This window comes from Aethalodelphis obliquidens, unplaced genomic scaffold (assembly GCF_003676395.1).
Source record: "Aethalodelphis obliquidens isolate GAN/ISIS:26980383/991018 unplaced genomic scaffold, ASM367639v1 scaffold46, whole genome shotgun sequence".
NCBI lineage: Eukaryota > Metazoa > Chordata > Mammalia > Artiodactyla > Delphinidae > Aethalodelphis > Aethalodelphis obliquidens.
The window spans coordinates 13445939-13473035 of NW_020837990.1; the positions used below are offsets into that span (position 1 = coordinate 13445939).

At 36.4% G+C, this 27097-nt stretch overlaps 1 protein-coding gene across 1 annotated transcript in view; it reads left to right on the forward strand.

Moving 5' to 3' along the window:
- ARHGAP20 (Rho GTPase activating protein 20) overlaps positions 1-27097 on the forward strand; it is a 148769-nt gene that overhangs the window by 91499 nt on the left and 30173 nt on the right. Inside the window, exons 4-7 of the mRNA XM_027082366.1 lie at positions 6614-6763; positions 19532-19573; positions 20530-20614; positions 23662-23739. Of these exons, the coding sequence (XP_026938167.1) occupies positions 6614-6763; positions 19532-19573; positions 20530-20614; positions 23662-23739 (355 nt within the window). The remainder of the gene's footprint in view (positions 1-6613; positions 6764-19531; positions 19574-20529; positions 20615-23661; positions 23740-27097) is intronic.

A 27097-nucleotide genomic window follows, 5' to 3' on the forward strand; every position in this document is an offset into this window, starting at 1 on the left:
ACATATTTGGAATATACTTTAGAGGTAACCAAAAGAATTCACTTTTCGCTCAACACTAAATGCCAGTGCAGTTATCATCCAACCTAGAACACGATAGTTACAACTTGCTCCCTCCCCCATTCTCACTATTTATGAAACATCATGAAAGAGTAGTTTAACAAATCCAGTCTCATCAAAGAGATTTTTTGTCACTAGAGAATGGTAAACTTTTTTCTACTATCCATACCCTCACACCTAAGTTATGCCATGTCACAAATAAGATGTGGGTGGGGAGGAGATAAAGATTGTGGAGTAGGAGGACAGACGCTGAGCTCACCTCCCCCCAAAAACACATCAAAAGTGCATCTACATGAAAATAATTCTCACTGAAAACAAACTGGAGACTGACAGAAAGACTCTTCAGCAACCAAGGCTGTAAAGAAAGATCCACAGGGAGTCAGGAAGGAAGGGAGGAGAAGCAATCAGGTCAGGACTCACATCCCTAGGAAGGGAAGAGAAGAGGAAGGAGATATCATGGGCTTGCAGATCCTCCCTGGGGAGTGAGGGGTTTGAACCACATATTGGGCACCCCAGCCAGCACTGGGAAGAAAAGTCCTCTTAGTTGGTTTGAAAACCATTGACTGACAGGAGGGCTGTAAGAAACCGAGACTCCACCCATGAAGAAATGGACACGCTCTTGCTTACTCCCAAAACAAGGCAGAGGAAGCAGATTAAAACTGCCCAGGGCTCTGACAATAGTGAACACCCCAGCCTCGCCTCTAACTCTGGTGCAATTACCAACTAGGATGAAGGCTAATGTTGCCGAGGCAAGTGTGCACTTGCAGGGGATGGAGCCAGCTCAGACCCAGCACTGCAGTTAAATGCGGCAAGGATGTTTATTGCTGGCACTCACAGAGGGCAACAGATCAGGAGCTGTCTGAAGCTCTGACTGACATGCTGGAGCCATCCCAGTGTGTGCCCTAGCTGCACCAGGTGCCTGCTCCAAATCCCTCTTGCTGCATCACTACTCCCCTCTGGGGTGAAGGTACCATGGCTGGGAGAGGGGAGAGTGCATACTTAGAGGAACAGAACCAGCTCATATCTGACCCTCAGGGCTTCTGCTCCAACAGTATGGACCTGACCCTACCACAAATAGGGTGGTGATAGCTACTGAACATAGGAGAAGCTTAGTTTATACCTGGCTCTGGCTCTAGGCCTCTGCCTCCAGCCCTACCTCTCACCAAGTTGATAGCTGCCAACACACCCTGGGGGAAGATATGACGCATGCTCAGTTCAGATCCAGCTCTCCCACCAAAGCCACTGAGAACACACATACTTGAATAGGAATACTCCCACACAAGGACACTGCTTCAAGACTGGGATAGGTAAGTATTCACCTAATTTCATAGAGACAGAGAAAGTTAAACAAAATGAGAAGAAAGAGGAATTTGTTTCAAACAAAAGAACAAGAAAAAAAACCTGAAAAAATCAACTAATGAAACAGATAAATAACTTACCAGATAAAGAGTTCAAAGTAGTAGTAATAAAAAAGCTAATTGAACTTGGGAAAAGAATAGATGAACACAGTGAGAATTTTGACAAGGAACTAGAAAATATAAAAAGTACCAGTCAGAGCTTAAGAATACAATAACTGAAATGAAAAACACTCTAGAAGGAATTAACAGACTAGATAATACAAAAGAATGCATAAGTGTTCTAGAAGATAGAATAATGAAAATCACTAATCAAAAAGAAACTGTAGGACAACATCAAGCATACTAACATTTGTATTATACTGGTTCCAGAGGAGAAGAGAGAGGGAAACGGGCCAAAAAAGGTATTTGTGGACATTATGACTGAAAACTTCCCAAACCTGAAGAAGGAAACAGATAACTAGGTGCAGGAACCATAGAGAGTCCCAAACAAGATGAAACCAAAGAGACCCACACCAAAACATACCACATTAAAATGGCAAAAGTTAAAGATAGAGAGACTTCTAAAGGCAGCAAGGAAAAAACAAAGTGTCATGTAAAGGAAACCCCCATAAGGCGATCAGCTGATTTTTCTACAGAAACTTTGCAGGCCAGAACAGAATGGCATGATATATTAAAAGTGCTGAGAGGGAAAAACCTACAACCTAGGTTACTCTACCTAGCAAGGTTTTCATTCAGAATTGAAGGAGAGATAAAGAACTTCTCAGACAAGCAAGAACTAAAAGAGCTCATCAATACTAACTTGACCCTGAAACATGTTAAAGAGCCTTCTCTTAGTAGAAAAGAAAAGGCTACAACAAGAAGTAACAAATTACAGAAAAGGAAACATACAACTAATAAAGGAAAATATACAGTAAAGGCTGTGGATCAATGACTTAAATAAGACAGTATGAAGTCTAAAGGACAAAAATTGTAAAAATCAACTATAACTAAAATAAACAGTTAAGGGATAAATATGAACTTGTGAAATAGGACATCAAAAACACAAAATGTGGGGGAAAGAAGAAAAAATGTAGATTTTTTTAGAATGTGTTTGAACTTAAATGACTATCAGGTTAAAACAAGTAGATATACGTCAACATATATGAACCCCATGGTAATCACAAATAAAAAAACCTACAATAGATACACAAAAACTAAAAAGAAAGGAACACAAATATTCCACTAAAGAAAATCATCAAACCACAAGAAAAAAGGAACAAAGAGGAAAACAAAAACACCAGAAAACCAATAACAAAATGGCAATAAGAGTACCTATCAATAATCACTTTAAATGTCATTGGAAAAAATACATCAAAAAACATTGATTGTATTAAAAAATCCAAGATCCATCTATATACTGCCTATAGGAGACTTACTTCACAGCTAAAGACACATACAGCCTGAAAGTGAGGGGATGGAAAAAGATATTTCATGCAAATGGAAAAGACAAGAAAGCTGGAGTAGCAATACTCATATCAGATAAAGTAGACTTTAAAACAAAGCCTATAAGAAAAGACAAAGATGGGCATTAGGTAAGGATAAAGGGATCAATACAAGAAGAGGTATTATACTCATTGACATACATGCACCCAGTACAGGAGCATCTAAATATATCAAGCAAATGTTAAAAGAGAAAATGTTAAAAGGGAGAAACTGACAATAATGCAATTATAGTAGGGGATGTGAGCACCCCACTTACATCAATGAACAGATCATCCAGACAGAAAATCATTAAGGCAACAGTAGTCTTAAATGGCATAATAGACCAGGTGAACTTAATAGATAGCTGCAGCACACTCCAACCAAACCCAGCAGAATACACATTCTTTTCAAGTGTACATGGAACATTCTCCAGGATGGATCACATACTAGGCCAGAAAACAAGTGTCACCAAATTTAACAGGATAGAAATTATATCAAGCATCTTCCAATCACAACTGTATGAAACTGGAAATCAATTACAAAAAGAAAGTCACAAACATGTGGAGACTAAACAACATGCTACAAAATAAACAATGGGTCAATGAAAAAAATCAAAGAAGAAATCAGAAAATACCTTGAGACAGATGAAAGTGGAAACAGAACACTTCAGAGTTTATGATATGCAGCTAGAGTGGTTCCGAGAGGGAAGTTTATAGCAATACAGGCCTTCCTCAGGAAACGAGGAAAATCTCAAATAAACAACCTAACCTACCATCTAAAGGAGTTAGATAAAGAAGAACAACGGAGGGGGCTTCCCTGGTGGCGCAGTGGTTGGGAGTCCGCCTGCCGATGCAGGGGACGCGGGTTCGTGCCCCGGTCCCGGAGGATCCCACATGCCGCGGAGAGGCTGGGCCCGTGAGCCATGGCCGCTGAGCCTGCACGTCCGGAGCCTGCGCTCTGCAGCGGGAGAGGCCACAGCAGTGAGAGGCCTGCGTAACGCAAAAAACAAAAAAACAAAAAAACAAAAAAAAAAAAGAAGAACAATGAAAGCCCAAAGTCTTTCTTTCTTTGGCTAAGGTATTTTATTTGCTCCATTTTATGCTGAATGTTGACAATGTTTGCCTAAAATTGTTTTGAGTTTATTGTCATTCTTTTCCATACTGAATTAGAACAAGTATTAAAGCTGGATGTGACCTTAGGAACCACTTTTGATATTCATTAGAAAGCTGAATTAAAAATTATTTTTCCTATAGAAGTAGGGCTTTACATTTTTTTAAAACAATGTTTATGAGCATCAGAGTATTTAGAAAGAAGCTGATATTATCTCTGTTAATAGCCATAGAGCACCTATTTGGAATTTACTAAAAGGAAATGAAAGTAGTTGTTTCATACCCTCTTAAGCCATCACTATTCTCATATTTTATTTCCTAAACAAATAGGGAAGTAATGATGAATTCTGTGTAGGTCAAAAAGATGAGGAGAAAAAAAGTTCTGATTATTAATTCATTACCAGTAGAATTACCATCAGATACTTGTAGAATATACCATATTCTCTACCCCAAAACGTATTTAATAGACCATCTCCATCTTAGAATGGAGGGAAATCTCTCTAGAATCCTATGTATTTCAACGGTTTACTGGAATTCATACTTTTAAATTTCCATTGGAATAGTCTAATACTGTTGGAAATTGAGAGTGAAAAATCTGAAGATACACACTGTGACCCTAATACTATCCATCTTAATATAAAGCTTTATTGGAATACTTGTTTTAAATATTTTTAAACTAGTACCTCTAGCTTTATGGACATAAATGTTCATGAGATTTCTCCCCTACTTCCATAATAAACAGTCCCATCAGAAAGCCTTGTAGGTGAGGAGATTTGAAAAAGTAAGTCTTAAGATAGTAAAGCTGAAGGAAACTTCATGGATACAAAGTCACCTCCAGGTGCTTTGTAAGAATGACTATATCCAGGGCTTTTTATAGATACTTAATGGTTATGAGCATAAACAAGCTCAAGAATCAACCCTGCTCAGGTTTGGATTCTAGCTCTGCCAGTTAAGCTGTTTGACTTTTGGCAAATTACTTAACCTCCCTGTGACAACATTTCCTCATCTCTAAAATGTTTGAGGATTAAACTTAATATGTGTAAAGTGTTAACAGTGACTGGCAAATGGTAAGTTCTCAATAAATATTGACCATTAGAATGGAAGTATTGTTTACACTTTTGGACAGTTCCTTGTTTTTTGTATAATGAGGTGGAAATCTTGGTACTTTATTGATCTAGGGAAGGAATCGTTGGAATGGCTTTTTCCAAGTCACTAGGTATACAAGTTCCCACATGGTATTTGAAGTATCTAATATAAAGAGAGGCCTGCATTAAAAAACTCAAAATGTATGAAAACAGATATGGAAACATACTTTTCCTTGGAAAAGATTCATAGTTTCAGTTTTATATTACCTAGATAGCTGCCATCAAGAAATAAGATTTTTTAAAGGAAAAAAAAAAAGAAGTAGGATTTTACTTTTTAAAAAATCGAATGATTTATAACAATAGGGTGAAAAATACTGAAATGAAATATAGAATGAAGGCATTGTGCCTCAAGGCACTTTTCTATTGTACTCACATTGTGTGTGCTACAGGAAGCATAGATGAGGCTTTGAATCTAGATTATTCTTCATGTATAGTTCCTGAAAAATCCCTTTACATTTTATAAATCCTACTGAAGAATTTTAGCTTTAAATATTCCATGATGAGTTTTAGGGATACTTCCATATGAAGCATCTTTAATTTCATTTTAGCTTTTAATGTTTCCATAAATGGCTCTGAATGATAGGAAGTACCGACGTGTCCCTGGGCATTCTTTTTATCCTTACCAGTGCCTTCTAACTATTTAAGTCTCAGGTCCATTATGAGCATTAAAACTGTAAACTAGGTCAAGAGATATGATAGTGTCAATATCAGGGTTGTAAGGGGGATTAGATAGAAATTGTCAAAAAGCAATTTCATTGCCAGCTTAAAAGTAAATCACTTTCTCTGTATCCAGAGATAAATATTAATTGCATCAACTCTACTTAAATATAATACTTCCTGGCATCTTTTTTTTTTTTCAGCTTAGTTTAAGGTCTATTCTTAGGCTACAGTTTTTTCAATTTTAGCCAAAATATAAGGGGAAATGGTTTAAAAAGGAAATTTAAAATAATCTTTGCTTCTAAAGACTAGAAAATCATAACCACTCAGTTGGAAATGCATTGTAAATTTCTCTAATTAATTCCAGTTTATATTTTTTAGTGCATATAAAGTGAAAATTTTATAAATATTTTAATAAATAATGTTTATGTTTAATCTTTTATTCAGCCACTCAAATAATTTTGGAAATAAGCAAGTTGTAAATAATAAAAGAATTATTTTTTTATAACAGCAGTAAGTTTAAAATTAGGTTTTTGATCCAAATGCAATGCTCGACGTATAGAAAAATAAAGTTGCCAGTTTATGGCTATTTGCTGCCATAAATGCAGGCATGAGGACCAATACACCAAATGTTTCAGCGGCCTTTTTGGGCTAAGGTAGCCAAATGTTACAATTTACTGTGGTAGGCACTGAAGGTAAGAAAAACGAGTAAGACATTCTTTGCCCATGATTAGTGGAAACTGTCCTCTTATCACAAGTATAGAAGTTCTCATAAAATTTAAGAAACAGAATAACAAAAAATCCTGTCTGGTTCTTATCTTTCTAGATATAACAACAACTTTAAGATAAAAAATAAAATAAAATTAAGTGACATGTGGACAGCAAGCTGTGTGGATGAAGTGGGAGAAGGCAACACCAATGCCCTGAAATCCTTTGTCTTAGGCTGGCCCACAGTGAACTTCGTGGCCACTTTCAGGTGAGAACCATAGCTTGTCCTGTATTCACATGGGTTAGCTACTGTGAAATACAGTCAGCTATGTAATTTCTAGGATGGAGAGAAAAAAGGTTAATGCAGTTTTGTTCCCCTAATTTTTTAAAGAAAAATATTTTATTCTGATTGATCTGTTCTATTTTGTCAATAAGTTCATTTGTATTCTGAAGCCAATAACTCATCTTTTGGCGCACCCCCAATAAAGACACCTGTATGCCTTATGTTTCTCCCAAAGAGTTTTTTATTAAAATATGTGAAATGTAATGGTAAATACTGAGAACTCTTGGAATCATTTACCTTGGTTTGAGCTGTGAGTTTTAAAGGGGCTACTGAAACACCTCAAAGACCATAGAAGAGGAATGGAGTGGTCAGAGCTCTAGGAGCCCCCCTCTCCAACATCCCCTTCCCTCATGTTTAGGTATTTTCTTTGTATATTAAGCTTTCAAGCTGGCTTTTTAAACCACTGAAACAGACCTTTTACTGAAAACAATTTTATAAAATACCCCAATTAAGCTCGAATAACTGGTTTACACTCCCAAATTTCTTAAAAACTAGTTTTTAATTATAGAAATAAATTTAATGTCATGAAATAATGTGTTTCCTAAATTGCTTTCTATAGAGATGTGACAATCAAAAGCAAATTTATGACTCAAGGAGTGAAAGTCAGTTTCCTAAGACTCGCTCCTTGGCTGGGATGGAGTTGGAGAATGTACAAATAGAGAATCTTTGTGCTCTTATCTGAACATGCTGATTGGTACTTTTTAGTTCAGAGTGAGCATACCAAAACTCAAACTTATGATTTTGAACGATTGTGCCCTCAAGTCCAATATTTGTTTTACACTTAAAATAGCTGGTCTTTATTTCATGCACACATTTTTCTTTCTACTTCTCTTCTCATGACCATCAGACTCCTCAGGCACCATCCTAAAGCCAGATAACTAAATGTTTTAAGCTGTTAATCTTCTAATAAAGGAAAGGCATGCCATTAAATTCTATTATGCACTATTGGCCTACCACAAGATATTAAGAACTTATTTGGAAGAAACATGTATTTGTATCATTCTCTGCATATCTTCTTTTCCATGACAGACTTCTCTAGATATTATCAATTCCTATTATTTAATCTTAGTATTTACAGCTGAAAGGAAGCGATTTCAAGTGAGGGGTGGGACTACATGATATCTTTAATCAAGGAGTTTCCATAAAACTTTTTTAAGAAGAAGGGAAAATGTAGAAACAAGTTTTGCATACACTGTAATTCCTCAAAAAGTATAGTACTTTAACTGAATGATTAACATCACTAGTGATGTTGTGTGAATATCATCTATGCTTTGATAGAATGTAATGAGGAGCAATTCACTTCTGTGGTATTTCTCCCCCAAACCCATAACCCCAGTCTAATCCTGAGAAAAATATCAGACAAGCCCAAATTGAGGGATGTTCTGTGGGGTTACCTGACCAGTAAGCCTCAAAATTGTCAAGGTCAGAAAAAAAAAACAACCAGGAAAAGACACAAAAAAGGTCACTAAGGAGACATAATAATTAAATGCTATGTGGAATCCTCGAATGCATCCTAGAATAGAAAAAGGACATTAATGGAAAAACTGGTGAAATCTGAATAATCAATAGTTTAGTTAATGGTAATGCACCAATATTGGTTTCTTAGTTTGACAAATGTGCCATGATAATGTAAGAGGATAACATTAGAGGAAACTAAAACTGGGTGTGAGGTATACAGGGATTCTCTGTACTCAATCTTTGTAACTTTTCTGAAAATCTAAAGTTATTTCAAAATTAAAAGATTACTCTTAAAAAAAGTAGTGTTGAAGAGTTCGGACTCTGGTATGGCAGAGTGACGTATTAACAGACTGACCACTCTATAGATAACAACTGTGAACTCTGAACAAAACACAAACAACAACTCCCTGAAGGTTCTGGAAAGTGAACAAAAGTTGGCAGATTTTGGAGAAGAATTGAAACTTTTTTAAATTGTATTATTTATTTATTTTTGGCTGTGTTGGGTCTTCATTGCTGCACATGGACTTTCTCTAGTTGCAGCAAGTGGGGACTACTCTTGTTGCAGAGCGCAGGCTCTAGGCGCATGGGCTTGCCCAGTAATTGTGGCTCACGGACTCTAGAGCACAGGCTCAGTAGTTGTGGCACACGAGCTTAGTTGCTCCATGGCAAGTAAGATCTTCCTGGACCAGGGCTCAAACCCATGTCCCTTGCATTGGGGGGTGGATTCTTAACCACTGTGCCATCAGGGAAGCACCAGCACTGAGCAAGTTTTCTGTTTTTAAGGCATTATTAGCCTGAGGAAAGGCTGCAGTCAAATCATGGTGCAGAGCAACTAAACTGACGAAAACCCAGTCTTTCTGGGCTGAAACACCAAAGTACAGAGTCTGGGTCAGCCACAGCCACAGGAACGTGAGGGAGGAAATCTCAAAAAGAAGAGTATCAGAGAAAGGAAGCTCCAGATTTTTTGTTTAGACTCTGCCTAAGTCTGTGGCTGAATGCTGAACCACACATGCATGGAACAGACTTTAAAGGAGCTTGAAGCTAAGGCTAAAAGAATTGAACTGAGGTGCTGCTCAACACAGGTGAAATAGAGTTTGCAGCTTGAATCTAATAAAGTTAATTGTCTGTTAAAAACATCATTATTTTGCAAATATAAGAAAACTCAGAGTCTCTAAAACACAACATTTATAATGTGTAGAATGTAATCTAAAATTTTTTAACATATGAAGAACCTGAAAAGGAAAAAGATAACAAATAGAAGCCAATCCTGTGATGATCTATTTGTTGGAATTACTGTAAAAGAACTTTAAAGCAGCTCTTATAACTATGCTCAGTAGGTAAAAGGAAAAGCCAATTGAAATGAATGAAAAGATAGGAAATCTCAGCAGAGAAATAGAAAATATTTTTTAAAAGCCAAATGAAAATTCTAGGACTAAAAATTGTATCTTAAATTTTTAAAAATTCCGTCTGTGGCTTTAGTTGCAAAATGGAAATGAAAGAGAAATGGGTCAGTGAAATTGAAGGTATATCAACAGAAATTGTCCACTCTGAGGAAGAGAGGAAAAAAAAATATTTTTTTAATGAAAAATACATCACAGACTTGTAGGAAAACCACAATGTATAACATACATGTAATGGGAATTCCAGAAAGAGGAGAGACTGGGAATGTGGCAGAATAAATAATGGTTTGAAAACCTCCCAGATTTGGTGAAAGACATAAATGTAAGCTCTGTGAACCCTAAATAGGAGTAATGTGAAGAAAACTTCACCTATTCATGTTATAGACAAACTGCTATAAACCAAAGATAAGAGAAAATCATGAAAGCAGCCAGAAAAAAACAACACATTACATATAGTGGAACAACAATTTGCCTCACTGTGGTTTTTTTCATCAGAAATTATGGCTGTTTCAGAGGTCAGTGAAATGACATCTTTAAAGTGTTTAAAGAAGACTCATTAGATTGATCAAGATGGCAGAGTAGGAGGATGTGGAACTTACCTCCCCCCACGAACACATCAAAAATACATCTGTGTGTGGAATAATTCTCACTGAAAACTAACTGGAAACTGGCAGAAAGACTTCTGTACAACCAAGGCTGTAAGAAAGATCCACACGTAATCAGATAGGAAGGGAAGAAAAGTGATCAGGCTGGGACCTTGCCACTGGGAGGGGACTCAGAGGAAAAGGGAGATTACACAGGCAGAGACCTGCCCTGGGGAGTGAGCAGTTCAAGCCACAGATTGGGCATTCCACTCCTGGCGTCCTACACAGGGGAGACCAACCCCCTTGGCTGGTTGGAGGACTGCTGGAATTAACAGGAGGGCTGTGGAAAACTTAGACTCTGCTTGCACACCCATACCCAGAAACACACACACACACACACACACACACACACAAGCTGGCTTGCCCCTGAGGCAGGTTGGAGAGGGCCGATAAAGGATCACTCTAGTGCCTGCCAGTTTCCTGTGACCATCTCAGTGTGCGCCTCGGCTCTGGCAGAGTGAATGCTCAAGCCCCGCTTACTCCATGTTGCAACTCCCCACTGGAGCGAGGGCTGCTATGACTAAAGACAGAGCTTGGACCACCAAAGGCAACTTGGTCCTGGGGTGGCATCTGGGTGGGGTGGCAGTGTCTATTGTTGGTACTTACTTAAGTAGTGCATCAGAAGCAGCCCAGAACTCTATATAACAGCCAGTCCACCACTGCTCATGCCCCAATATATGGAGAGAGTTCACATGGACCCCACTTGCCCTGCAGTACAGCTCCCCGGTGAGGTGGAGAGGAGGGAGAAGGACAAAGGGAACTTGGACCCAAGGCTGCCTATGAGCAGATTAAGGAAAACAATTGCAGATTCCTGCACAGGCAGCAGATTAGAGACAGCTCAGATATCTGTCTGAGGCCAACATTAGCCAAGAGCCAACACAGGACCCCCTTGCATCAGCACTGTCACCTCTGGAGCAAGGGTTGCAGTGCTTGAAGAATTGAAAGCACACACTTAACGGGAACAGAGCCAGCTCAGGACTGAATCTCAGGGCTTCTGCTGCAGCAACTTGAGACCCACTGAGCAGAGAGGAAGTCCTGCCTCACATGTAGCTTCAGCTCTAGCCTATCCATCTCCAGCCACACCCACTACCAAGGCTATAGCTGCCAACACACACTGAGGAAAAATGTAACTTGTATCCACATCAAATCCAGCTCTCCCACCAAAGGCACCGGGCACACACAGTCTGTATAGAGATGCTCCCACATAAGTACACCAGTTCAAGAATATCATACGTAAGTGTTTCACCAAAATTCATAGAGGCAGAGAATGTTAAGCAAAATGAAAAGGCAGAGGAACTGGTTTCAACTGAAATAAGAGAAAACCCCTGAGAGAAATAAATAATGAAACAAACAATGTATCAGACAAAGAATTCAAAACGTTTATAATAAAAGTATTAGCTGGATTAGGGAAAAATAAATGAACACTGAAAAATTTTAACAAGAATCTAGAAAATATGAAAAGACCCAGTTAGAAATGAAGAATTCAATAACCAAAATAAAAAACACACTAAAAGGAATAGCAGACTATGTGACCTGGAAGATAGAATAATAAAAATTACCAGATAAGAACAGAAAAATATTTTAATGAGAAAAGTTTAAAAGATCTCTGGGATAACATTAAGCTTACCAACATTCACATTATAGGAGTCCCAGAAGGAAAAGAGAGGAAGAAAGGGATTGAAAATATATTTCATGAAATTATGGCTGAAAACTTCCCAAACCTGAAGAGAGCAACAGATACCCAGGTACAGGAAGCACAGAGGATCCCAAACAGGACAGGAGGGAGTGATGTGATGTATTCAAAGCGCTGAAAGGGAAAATCTTTCAACCTATGGTACTCGACCCAGCAAGATTATCATCTGGAGTCTTAGGAGCGATAAAGGACTTCACAGAAGGCAAAAACTGAAAGAATTCATCAGTACTAAACCTACCCTAAAATAAATGTTAAAGGGTTTTCTCTAAGTGGAAAATAAGTAAGAATCTATAGGAAAGGGAAAATTCCACTAGGAAAGGCAAATAATACTAAGAACTGAGGATCAACCGCTTAAGTAAGCTAGTATGAAAATAAAAAGAAAAATTTGTAAAAGTAGCTATAACCACAATAAACAGTTAAGGGATAAACATGAAAATGTAAAATATGACATCAAAAACACAAAATGTAGGAGGGGGAGTAAAAAATATAGATCTTTTAGGTTGTATTTGAACTTAAATGACTACAATTTAAAATAAGTAGATGTAGTTGTAGGTCAACATATATGAACCCAATGGTCACCACAAATCAAAAACCTACCATAGATACTCAAAAACTAAAAGGAACACAAGCATACTACTAAAGAAAATCATAAAACCACAAGGGAAGAAACAGAAAGAGAAGAAACGACAAGAGAAGAACTACAAAAACTACAAAAAACAACCAGAAAACAAGTAATAAAATGGCAATAAGTACATACCTATTAATAATTACCTTAAATGTCAATGGACTAAATGCTCCAATCAATAGACATATCTGGCTGATTGGATTTAAAAAAAAAAAAGCAAGACCCACCTATATGCTGCCTACAAGAGACTCACTTCTGAACTAAAGACACACACAGACTGAAAGTGAAGGTGTGGGAAAATATATTTCATACAAGTGGAAAAGACAAGAAAGCTGGAATCTCATAGCAGACAAAATAGATTTTTTAAAAGTGTATAACAATAGACAAAAAAGGGCATTATTTTATGATAAAGGGATCAATAAAAGAAGAGGATATATACTCATTAACATATATGCATCCAATACAGGAGCACCTAAACATGTAAAGCAAATATTAAAAGACATAAAGGGAGAAACTGACAGTAATACAATAATAGTAGGGGATGTCAACACCACACTTACATCAATGGACAGATCATCCAGATAGAAAATAATTAAGGCAACAGTGGTCTTAAATGGCATAATATACCAGATGGACTTAATAGATAGCTACAGCACACTCCAACCAAAACGAGCAGAATACACATTCTTTTCAAGTGTACATGGAACATTCTCCAGGATCACATACTAGGCCAGAAAACATGTGTCAGCAAATTTAACAGGATAGAAATTATATCAAGCATCTTTTCCAATAACAACTAGAAAACAATTACAGAAAGAAAAATGTGAAAAACACAAATACTTGGAGACTAAACAACATGCTACTGAAGAGCCAATGGGACAATGCTAAAATCAAAGAAGAAATAAGAAAATATCTTGAGAAAAATGAAAATGGAAACACAACACTCCAAAATCTATAGGATGCAGCAAAAGCAGTTCTAAGAGGGAAGCTTATAGCAATACAGGCCTTTCTCAAGTAACAAGAAAAATCTCAAAAACCTAACCTACCATTTAAAGGAAGAGAAAGAAAAGAACAAAGAAAGCTAAAAGTCAGCAGAAGGAAGGAAATAGTAAGGAACAGAAAGGAAACAAATAAAATAGAGACCAAAAAAAAAAAAAAATAGAAAACACCAACGAAACCAAGAGCTGGTTTTTTGAAAAGATAAGCAAAATCGATAAACCTTTAGTTAGGCTCACCAAGAAAAGGGAGAGGACCCAAAGAAACAAAATAAGAAATGAAAGAGAAGAAATAACAACTAATACTACAGAGATACAAAAATCATAAAAGAACTCTGTGAACAGTTGTCCAACAAATTGGCAGCCTAGAAGAAATAGACAGATGTCTAAAAATATACAGCCTGCTAACAGTGTATCAAGAGGAAACAGACAATTTGAACAGACTGATCACTAGTACTGAAATTGAATTTGTAATTTAAAAAAAACCTACTAGCAAACAAAAGTCCAGGACCAGATGGCTTCACAGGAAAATTCTACCAAATATATAAAGAAGAGCTAATTCCTATCCTTCTCAAACTATCCCAAAAAATTGAAGAGGAGGGGGCACTCCCAGACTCATTCTATGAGGCCACCATTACCCTGATACCAAAACCAGGCAAAGACACTACAAAAAAAGAAAATTACAGGCCAATATCTTTGATGAATATACATGCAAAAATCCGTAACAAAATATTAGCAAATGGAATCCAACAGTATATAGAATCATACACCATGATGAAGTGGGATTTATTCCAGGGACACAAGGATGCTTCAGCATTTGCAAATCAATCAGTATGATATACCACATTAACAGATGGAAGGATAAAAATCACATCATCATTTCAATAGATGCGGAAAAAGCATTTGAAAAAATTCAACATCCATTCATGATAAAAACCCTCATCAAAGTTGGATTAGAGGAACATATCTCAACATAATAAAGAGCATTATGATAAACCCAGAGTTAACATCATATCCAATGGTGAAAAACTGTTGTTCCTCTAAATTCAGGAACAAGACAAGGGTGCTCACTCTCACCACTTTTATTTAACATAGTATTGGAAGTCTGTGCCACAGCAGTCAGACAAGAAAAAGATATGAAAGACATCCAAAGTGGAAGAGAAGAAGTAAAACTGTCACTATGCTGATGGCCTGGTACTATGGATAGAAAACCCTAAAGTCTCCACCCAAAACTATTAGAACTAATAAATGAATTCAGCAAAGTTGCAAGATATGAGCTTAATATACATAAATCTGTTGCTTTTCTATACACTAATACTGAACTATCAGAAAGAGAAAGCAAGAAAACAATCCCGTTTAAAATCACATCAAAAAGAATAAAATGCCTAGGACTAAACTTAACCAGGGAGGTGAAAGACATATACACTGAAAACTATGAAACAGTGAAGGAAATTGAAGATGATACAGAGAAATGGAAAGATATCCCATGCTTTTAGATTTGAAGAATTAATATTGTTAAAGTGACCATACTACCCAAAGCAATCTACAGATGTATTGCAATCTGTATGAAAATACCCGTGACATTTTTCACAGAACTGAACAAATAATCCTAATATTCATATGGAAATACAAAAGACCCTGAATTGCTGAAGCAACCTTTTTGCTGAAGCAAAAAAGGACGAAGCTGGAGGTATCACCCTCACAGACTTCAAACTGTACTACAAAGCTACAATAATCAAAACAGCATGATACTGGCACGAAAACAGATACATAGATCAATGGAATAGAATAGAGAGCCCAGAAATAAACTCACACACCTACAGTCAGTTAATCTACAACAAAGTAGGCAAGAGTATACAATGGAGAAAATAAAGTCTCTTCAATAAGTGATACTAGGAAAACTGGACATCTACATGTAAAACAATGAGATCGGAACATCCCCTCATACTGTATACAAAAATAAAGTCAAAATGGATTAAAGGCCTAAGTGTAAGACCAGAAACCATAAAACTCATAGAAGAAAACATAGGCAGAACACTCTGACATAAACAGTGACAATATTTTTTTAATCTATTTCCTATGGTAAAATAAATAAAAGCAAAAATAAAGAAATGAGATCTAATTAAACAAAGAGCTTTTGCATAGCAAAGGAGACCACTGACAAAACAAAAAGACAATCTACAGAATGAGAGAAGATATTTGAAAATATGATCAACAAGGGGATAATATCTAAAGTATTTAAACAGCTCGTGCAACCCACTATCAAAAGAAAACAAACACCCAATCCCAAAATAGGCAGAAGACCTGAATAGACATTTTTCCAAAGATGATTTACAGCAGGCACATGAAAAGATGCTCAACATTGCTAATTGTTTGAGAAATGCAAATCAAAACAATAATGAGATATCACCTCACACCTTTCAGAATGGTTGTCATCAACAAGAACACAAATAGCAAATGTTTTCGAGGATGTGGATAAAAGGGAACCCTTGTACACTGTTGGTGAGAATGTAAATTGGTGCAGCCACTGTGGAAAACAGTATGGAGGGTCTTCAAAAAAAACTAAAAACTACCACAGGATCGAGCAGTTTCACTCCTGGATGTATATACAGAAAAAAAAACGAAAACACTAATTCAAAAAGATACATGTACCCAATGTTCATAATGGCATTATTTACAATAGCCAAGATATGGAAGCAACCTGTGTCCATCAACAGATGAATGGATAAAGATGTAGTGTATATTTACATACAAACACACACACACACACACACACACACACACACACACACACACACACAATGGAGTATTACTCAGACATAAAAAAGGATGAAATTCTGCCATCTGCAGCAATGTGAATGGACCTTGAGAATATTATGCTTAGTGATGTATGTCAACAAAAGACAAATATTGTATAATATCACTTATATGTGGAATCTAGAAAGTAAATCAAATGAATGGATATAGAAAAACAGAAACAGACTCAAAGATACAGAAAACAAAGTAGTGGTTACCAGTGGGGAGAAGGAAGGGGGAGGGGCACGTTAGGGGCATGGGATTAAGAGATACAAACTACCCTGTATAAAATAAATAAGCAACAAGGATATATTGAACAGCACAGGGAATTATAATTATTATTTTATAATAACTCTTAATGTAATATAATCTATAAAAATACTGAATCACTATACTGTATACCTCAAATATAATACTATAATTCAACTATACTTCAGTTTAAAAATTAAGTATTTAAAGAAAAAGCTTTCAACCTAGAATACTATATCTAGCAAAAATATCCTTCAAAAAATGTTTTAAACTCTAAGAATTTATCACCAGCAGAACTGTACAAATAAGTAAATGCTGACAAATTTTTCAGCCTGAAGTGAAATGATATGAGAGTGGCTCATATCTTTACCAAGGAGTAAATAATATCAGAAATCATTTATATATCAGGAAATATTAAGAAAATCTAGGGCTTCCCTGGTGGCACAGTGGTTGAGAGTCCGCCTGCCAATGTAGGGGACACAGGTTCGTGCCCCGGTCCGGGAAGATCCCATGTGCCGTGGAGCGGCTGGGCCCGTGAGTCATGGCCCTTGAGCCTGCACGTCCGGAGCCTGTGCTCTGCAGCGGGAGAGGCCACAGCAGTGAGAGGCCCGCGTACCGAAAAAAAAAAACAACAAAAAAAACCTATCTTAAGCCCCCATTTTGCCAGGCTTTTAGGAAATTAAATTTTCTTCTTTACTGGAGGCCCTGTTTTCTTAGGGTAGAACCAGGATATGGGAGACTTCTGTGATATCTTCAAAACAGATGAAAAGTCTGACCTTCAGTCTCTTTGTGGCCACTGCTGACATTATCTCTGCTATGCCCAGAGTTGTTCTTTGACATCCGAGATACTCTGATTCCTTGCCACTTGTGGGCTGCAGGTATCTTAGCTGATGTAAAAACCTTGGTACCTAGGAACAAGCCTCCCACTTGCTCCTTATAACCATTTCCTCTGGGGACTTTCTGTTTCTTTAGGCACCTCAACTGAATGACATATGGTTCCCAGTTAACTCTTAGGGGTAACAGACCCTATCTCCTCCCAAGTTAGAGGGAATCTTTCCAATCTGTCTTACCCTTTTTCTTTCTCTAAGATATGTGGCTTTCTTCTCTCCTGGCTCTTATCATAGGTGTTTATTAAACTCAGAGCTAACCTTGATTTTGGAGTACTTCCATTTTTAGTTCTGTAAAAATGCCTGAGATGAATAATTACCAAGGAAAGAGAAGTCCTGGATTCTTGCATAGAGCAGGAGATGGGGAAAATACAAGAAGATTACCAAATCAATGTCAATGAATTAACCTGATGCACTTCATAATTTGCTTATTTTAAAGTAATTGTACGCTACATATTCAAACAATGGAACACTATACAGCAATGAGAATGAACAAGCTAAAACCACATGCAGTAATATGGATGTCTCACAAATATAATGTTGAATGAAAGAAGCCAGATACAAAATAGTACATACTATATGGTTACATTTATATAAAGTATCCAAACAAACAAAACTATTCTATTTTGTTAGAAGTCAGTATAGTGGGAACTAGTGCCTGAAAAGGAACACAGGGAGACCTTCCATGGTGGTTTTCTGTTTCATAATCTGTGTGCTAGTCACATGGGTGTGTTCAATTTGTGAAAATTGTTCAAACAGTACATTTAAGCATTGTACAGTTTGTGTCTTACAAGTCAATTAAAAGTTCAAAAAATACTAAGTGTTTAAAGGGGTAATTTTCTTTAGTTGCTTTGAAAAATGTTTTAAGGTCTAAAGAAAACTCATCTATTTTTCAACACAGATTTTTGCTAAATAAGTGTAATATTTGGCATAAATGAACCTAAAAAATCTTCTGTTTATGAAAGTAGAAGACATCAAAGATTGTAAGGAGTTGTGAAAGATGAAAATTTGTCAGTGGCAGAAGAGATATAATGCACTTTCTGATTACCAATTCTGGGAAATTGCTTATGGAGAAAATTGCTAGGCTACAAAGAAACAAATTACAAATATTTGTTAAGTATATTTTTCTGGAACAAGAAAATAACTAGGGTTTCCAACTTCTTTGAGAAGATTAGAAACATGATTTTAAAAGCTAATGAGCAATAAGGCCATATAGAAATAAACTTTATTTTTAACTTTAAGAATTAAATGCAGCAGTGACTTCAGCAGTAAAATTAATAATTGTTATTTAGTTGTTAATGAATTGATCTTAATTAGAGGATTATAGTAATTAAGAATAAGTTCTATGAACTCATTGGCTAAATTATAGTTCTGCCATATGTATAGAGAAATAAGTGTTTCTTTTCCTGACAACCAACTGGTTTCTGGGCCAAGATATTTCCATCGATGTGCCAGATTTCTCCTTAACCTCTTTAATCTCAGATGAAGCATATTTTCTATTTGCATGGCACTTAAAACTACAAAAACACTCTGAGATAATTAGCCCAGTTTTACAGATGTGGAAATCAAAGCTTAGCAATGTTAAGTGATTTGCCCATGATGATATATCTTGCATATATTTTTGAAACAAGGTGTTTGGATTCCAAATCAAGTACTCTTTCCACTATCAGGATACCACTTGTAAAAGAGCCATAAAGTAAGAAAGTGGGTCTGTCTTGGATCTGTCCAAGAGGTTTTAATAAAACTACGCTTAACTGTGTAGTTCTGCCTAATGGGCATTTTCACTTCAGGGTTCTTCAGAACACAGTCATGCCAGGGTTACAGTTGTGTGCACCCACATCAATAACAACAGGTTGTTGATATTTCGTTTGGACTGACAATCTTAATTTGTTAGAAATAAGTTTTTTATGTGGTTTAATTTTGTCTCCCATTTTCTTTGATTGTAGTTCTCCAGAACAGAAGGACAGATGGCTCTCTCTCCTTCAGAGGTATTTTTTCCAGTATATATGTATGTGTGTGCATATATATATATATATATATATATATATATATATATATATATATATAAATCTTTAAGTTGTAGCTGAATGAATTAAATTTTTCTCTGCAGGGATGTGCCCCAAACTAACCCCCTTTGCCTTAGTAGAAATTGTTCATTTGCCTCAAAATAAACTGTTTAGACTGTACACTAGCAACTACTTCCTGTAAATAATGTTCTGTTATTACGTGTATTTCTTTCTTACTAGGAAGGAGAACACTGAGGTCTGGTTACATCATTCTAGACAGAAATTAGTCAGTAATCTCTCCCATCTCTTTCAGTGTCTCCAACCTACCATGTGGAGCTAACAGTTTCCTCAAAGCATGTATTAAGTTTCCATACATGGAGGTTTTCTGCTGAGGACCTCAAAATTCAATTATTTTCCCTACCTTTGAGCATTAAGACTAAAATGGTCAATTGAGATTCATCTCTTATTCCCATAGTCCTTCCCTGCTCTCCCTTCCCAAGCATGGAGACGACCAAGATATATACTGCACTGGAGAGCTCAATGAGAAATAAAAGGCCATTGTTTTGGTTTGGTCTAGTAAAGTATTATGTATGCTCCTGTACTTATCACTAAGTTTCTGGGCCTGTCCAGAGAAGGTAGGGAAGCTTTGAGGATAAAACACCATCCAGAGGTGCCTTAACCTGACTATGCTTCTCAAGCCTCAGTTGAAATGGATCTCCTCTTCTTTTTTGTGCCCATGCCTAATGTCCTGAGAATTTTTTAAAATTCTCTTCCAACCCATAATGTAATCTGACTTTGCTGAGTCTCTCCATCTGTCTTTTTAAAAATAGCATATAAGTATATTGAAAATATTAGCAAAATAGATTGATTTAAAAATAAGCCATTGGCAAAATCCATCTGACTCAGTGTTGTTTTGGGTTGTTGTTGCATTTGATTAGATACATCAATCTAGAGAAAGAGAAGGACTACCCGAAGAGCATTCCCCTCAAAATCTTCGCCAAGGACATTGGGAATTGTGCCTATGTAAGTGTTTCTAAGCCAGAAAATTAAATTCCAAGTCCCTGCATAAGGCAGAACACCGTGGATAAAAAGAGAGACAGGCAGGCAGACAGACAGTCTGTGTATGTGCTGTGGAAGGTAGGCATTTAGAAACACCATTATGAGAAAGTGCATTTCCTGGGGTATCTGTGTATCTTTGTTCATATGAAAAGTAACCCTAGAGAAAATGAAGCAAGAGAAATTCATATTAATTACAGTATTTAACATTTACACTTGGAAAGAATATTGCCTGTCAGATGTCTCTTTCCTCCCTCTGGCATTAATGTTTCTCTGGATCCTTTCAGTAGCAGCTGCAGAGGCTTGTAGTAAAGACATTTCCACAAGGAGATATTTCCTATTAGTATTAAGCAAGTTTTTCCAACTTGTCACTTCTTAAGTAGAGAGTGGGTTTTGGAAAGTTCTTCATTCTTTGAGTTTTTAAGTATTGAATTCCTCAGGTTAATAAATGGATGAGCTGGGAAAGATAACATTTTTAATGGATCAGCATATTCTACCTCATGGTTTTTATCATTTTGGTCAATAAAAATTAAGTTTGTTTAGCCCTAGTTATTGTGCGGAATTTTATGGCTGAAATATCATGCCAAGATGTTATTAATGATACACAAAATGGAAATGAATATTTTTATGATACTGTGGTTTGCCACACTTCATAGCAGCCCTAGATCACACAGGATAGTTTTGTGTGTGGAAAAATATGTAGTACAAAACAGTTATATTTTGGGCAAAAGTCATACAAATGTTCTGACATGAGTGCTAGATGTCATTGCCTGAGGGAAATGCTCAAATGTGTATGCTATGAGACTACAGACATCTTCTGTAGCAAAGTAAAGAGGAAAAAAGCACCACTGTTTTTCTGCCAGCTTTCATTCAGTTGTTATGGCAGTTGGTTACATTCAGGATTTTCATGGAAAAACCCTTGAATTTTTTCCAACACTTTCAGTGTATGGAAAGTGTGTGCTTGAGAAAGGACTGGTTTTGGAAAAGAAGACGAGATTTGGTTGAATTGGGTGCTCTGTTTTATCACTAGTACCCTGGTTAAAGTCCATGATGATATGACACACTGTCCTTTGCTCTCTGAAGTTGTTTCGTGGCAAGAGTCTCCTTTCAGGGAGCCCTGCTTGCAGAGTGATTCCCCCCAGATAGCAGTGCATGTATGAGAAGCATTCTTTATCCTTGGCCTCTGATTATGCACAACCTGTTAGTGAGTTCTGCTAATATGGGAAAACAAATAGCCACATTCTCAGTTTTGTCTCTTTATTTTATTTGTTTACTAGGCAAAGAACACTTATCTGCTAAAATTCATTTGTTTTGTCTACCCGAGAGACATGCAGGAAAAAAAAACCACATCCTATAATTATTATTTTGAACATATATACCTAATATTAAGAAAAATCATTATCTTAGAAACCAGGTACATTGGGAGTGATTATTAGTATCACAGGATAGATCCTTCACTTTACAAAAGACTTTATAGAGTGTTTCTTTAAATTAAATGAAAGGGTTTTCAGACTCAAAAGAAAAAAGCAGAAGCCTTTCATTGTATTCTATCTCAACTTAAAGCCCAGTATGTAAAACATCTCTGCCATTCTGGTAGAAGACAAACATTGAGCCTTCCCTGTTCATTTCTGAGATACTTTTGCTTAATCCTTGGAGCTACAAGGAACACCATTTGAAATCAGTTAACAAACTTGGGGCAATTTGTCATGTTAAGTAGTAGGCTTATAGAGAATAAATACTGTAATGGAGAGATAAGTGATGAGTTATCAGTAGATTTCACTTAGCTTTATTTTTAGATCATTTTGTTTCCATTTATGTTACTTATTTGTGCCATTTAAGCCTTATCAGGGACACAGCACTAATTGCTCATTTATCCAATAATTATAATATGTAAAATCTACCCTATGTGCATAGTAAATATTTCTTTTTTTAATTTTTATTTTATATTGGAGTATAGTTGATTAACAATGTTGTGTTAGTTTCAGGTGTACAGCAAAGTGATTCAGTTACACAGTACATATACATGTATCTATACTTTTTCAAATTCTTTTTTCATTTAGGTTATTACAGAGTATTGAACAGAGTTCCTTGTGCTATACAGTAGGTCCTTGTTGGTTATCTGTTTTAAATAGAGCAGTGTGTACATGTCAATCCTAAACTCCTAATATTTCTTTTTTGATAGCATAGCATTGTCTTATATTTAAATAATGTCTATTTAGAGTTCAGTGAACTCTATAGATATCTCGGAATCTCGTTAATTCCATTTCTCTTTCTTGTGAACTCTTTATTTTTAGATAGTAATTTCTCAATGTGGTTTAGCATTTAGCATAGGGCTATTATAGATACCCTATTCAGTGGCAGAGTTGGTGTAACAGAATTGAGCTTTCTAAAATTTTCAATTTGTTTGCTAGGCCCATTGGTTTTAAGGCCTCTAAAGATTTCAACAACGAAAATCTCAGCAGCCACAGTGCCTGACATACAGAAAGTGCTCAATAAATAGTGGGGTTTTTTTAAAGATGTCTTTTGTAACCATTTCTTACTCTGATTTTACCTGAACTGACTTTACCATACAAAGAAATGAAAACCCACACTGTGAAAACAGTACTCAGAAAGAAATAGAAAGTAATCTAATGCTCTCCCTTTTTTACTGCACAGTGCTTAATGGAAATAGTCATGGACATGATGCAGAGGACCAACCTCACTGATTATTTTTGTTTGTTTGATTGGGAGGGTGGTCCTGTCTCTCTGAAATATATTTGTTCTTTTTATTTCTGGCTTAAGTTCTTATATTTTTGAGTCATATATTCTTTATTTTAAGAGGAAGAGATGTTTTATTAAAAGGCATAATATGGAATGAAAGTAAATTATCAAGGGTTTGTGTTCTACTTAAGTTGTGCTTTACTCTGTCAACACTTGAAATCAGGATTTGCCTGTGGATAATCACTTGACAATAATTATTTGTTCACCTGTTTTAAAATTCTTTATTTATAGCTATATTTCTTTTTTTTCCACAGTCTAAAACTATAACAGTAACGAATTCAGATACAGCAAATGAAGTTATCAACATGTCACTGCCAATGCTAGGGATAACTGTAAGTTACTCTGCTAGATATTCTTAATTAAAAACAAACTTTGATACTTTGATTCTTATAAATATTATCCCTTCCATCATAAGACAGCTGATTATTAGAGATACCAGTCATATTTTGTCCCCAGAAATGTAGAAAATAAGGACAGTAAAGTTTTTTATTCTTTTTGAGGGTTTTGTTTTGTTTTGTTCGTTTGTTTTTGCGGTACGCGGGCCTCTCACTGTTGTGGCCTCTCCCGTTGCGGAGCACAGGGTCCGGACGCGCAGGCTCAGCGGCCATGGCTCACGGGCGTAGCCGCTCCGCAGCATGTGGGATCTTCCCGGACCGGGGCACGAACCTGTGTCCCCTGCATCGGCAGGCGGACTCTCAACCACTGCGCTACTAGGGAAGCCCTGTTTTGTTTTGTTTTTAATTGAAGTGTAGTTGAATTACAACATTGTTGGGTTGGCCAAAATGTGTGTTTGGTTTTTTAAGTAACATCGTATGGTAAAACCCAAACTAACTTTTTGGCCAACCTAATAGTTTCAGGTGTACAACATAGTGATTTGATGTTTTTATAGATTATACTGCATATAAAGTTACTATAAAGTATTGGCTACGGGGCTTCCCTGGTGGCGCAGTGGTTGAGGGTCCGCCTGCCGATGCAGGGGACACGGGTTCGTGCCCCGGTCCGGGAAGATCCCACATGCCGCGGAGCGGCTGGGCCTGTGAGCCATGGCCGCTGGGCCTGCATGTCCGGAGCCTGTGCTCCACAACGGGAGAAGCCACAACAGTGAGAGGCCCGCGTACCGCCAAAAAAAATATATATATATAGGCTATATTCCCTGTGCTGTACATTACATCCATGTATCTTATTTATTTTATACCTAGTAGTTTATACCTCATAATCCCCTTCACCTATCTTGCCCATCCTCCTACCCTACAACTCATTGGTAACACTAGTTCTCTGTATGTCTGTTTCTGTTTTGTTATATCTGTTTGTTTTATTTTTAAAATCTACATATAAATGAATATATACAGTATTTGTCTTTCTCTAATCTATCCATGTTGTTGCAAATGACAGAATTTTCATTCTTATTTATGGCTGAGTAGTATTCCACTATACATACACACACACACACACACACACACACACACACACAGACACACCCCCCACATATTCTTCATCCATTTATCTGTTGACCGACACTTGGGTTGCTTCAGTATCTTGGATATTATAAATAATGCCACTGTGAACATTGGGGTGTGTGTGTCTTTTCAAATTAGTGTTTTTGTTTTCTTTGGATATATTCCCAGGAGTGGAATGGCTGGATCTTATGGTAATTCTATTTTTAGTTTTTTGAGGAACCTCCATACTATTTTCCACAAGGGCTGTACCAATTTACATTCTCACCAACAGTGTACAAAGGTTCCCTTTTATCTACATTCTTGAAAATATTTGTTACTTGTGGTTGTTTTGATGATAGCCATTCTTAAAGGTGTGAGGTAATATCTCATTGTTTTGATTTGCATTTCTCTGATAATTAGCGATGTTGAGCACCTTTTCATGTGCCTATTAGCTAGCCATCTGTAAGTCATCTTTGGAAAAATATCTATCCATGTCTTCTGCCATTTTGGGATTGGATTGTTTGTTTTTTTGATATTTAGTTGTATGAGCTGTTTAAACATTTTGAATATTAACCCCTTGTTGGTCATATCATTTGCAAATATCTTCTCCCATTCTGTAGGTTGTCTTCTTGTTTTGTCAGTGGTCTCCTTTGCTACGTAAAATCTTTTACTTTAATTACGTCTCATTTCTTTATTTTTGCTTTTATTTGATTTGCCTTGGAAGATACATGCAAAAAAAAATATTGTTACTGTTTATGTCAAAAAGTGTTCTATAAAGATGTTAAAAAAACAAAAAAGTGTTCTGCCTGTGTTCTCTTCTAGGAGTTTTATGGTTTCCAGTCTTAACATTTAGGCCTTTAATCCATTTTGACTTTATTTTTGTACATGGTAGGGGAAATATTCTAATTTCAGTTTTTATGTGCAGCTGTCTGGTTTTCCCAATACCACTATTGAAGAGACTTTATTTTCTCCATTGTATATTTTTTCCTACTTTGTTGTAGATTAATTGACCATATTCATGTGGGTTTACTTCTGGGTTCTCTATTCTGTTACATTGTGTCTGTTTTTGTGCCAGTATCATACTGTTTTGATTACTGTAGCTTTGTAGTATCATTTGAAGCTAGGGAGCTTGATACCTCCAGCTTCGTTCTTTTTTCTCAAGAATGCTTTGGCTATTTGGGGTCTTTCATGGTTCCATACAAATTTTAGGATTATTTGTTCTAGTTCTGTGAAAAATGTCATGGGTATTTTGATAGGGATTGTATTAAATGTCAGTTGCTTTAGGTAGTATGGACATTTTAACAATATTAATCCTTCCAACCAGTGAACATGAGTTATCTTTCCATTTATTTGCCTTATGTTTGGTTTCTTTTATTAATGTTTTATAATTTTCAGAGTACAGGTCTTTTGCCTAGGACAGTAAATTCTTAATATTAGCTTAATATTGAGTGCTCTTCTTCCACTCCCATTTTATAACCTGTGTGAACTGAAAAGCATAATAAGATTAGACTATACTTTTAGAGAGATAATAATAGGCATTTTAATTTTATATCCTATACATATACAGTTAGGGAGTTTTTTGGCATAAAATTCTCCTTTCAACGTCCTTCCCCCCTTCTCACTTGTCACTATATGACTATTCTTTCCCTATCTCCTCTCCTGGTTCTTCCTCCTTACCTAATTATTCACTTATCCCAAGAGTCAATCAGTCTTAGGATGATGAATTCTGAAGGATCTGCTCTACAGTAGAATTTTTACATAAAGAACATATAGCTAATAACCATATTCACTAGCTGCAGGTCCAGAGGATAAGGTAGATGGTACCTCCTATTGAATCTGTAAATTTAAAAGTAAGCTTTGAATTAGATCATAGATTTAAAGATTTTTAGTATGGACACCACATTTTCCCCAGTTTTGCTTTTAGCTTCTGCTTCTTTCTGTTTCATGGGGCAATGATGAGTTTTCGAAATTTTATTAATAGGGAAGATTGGAATGTTTGAGGATGAGGTAGGGAAAAAGGATCAGAAAGTTCTCATGTCCTCCCTACCAGTATATAAAAACCACACAGTAGGTACTTGTATTAAAGGGAATGACTTTCAGAAGGATGGAACTAAAGGAAGAACTTGAACAACACCATTTCTTGAGTGAGATTCTCTATAAGTATGAAAACATGGTGTTACTAAGATGTGACATAACATATATGTAAGATATGCCATAGTCTTAACTGTATTTCAGATTGCTTTTACACATTGCT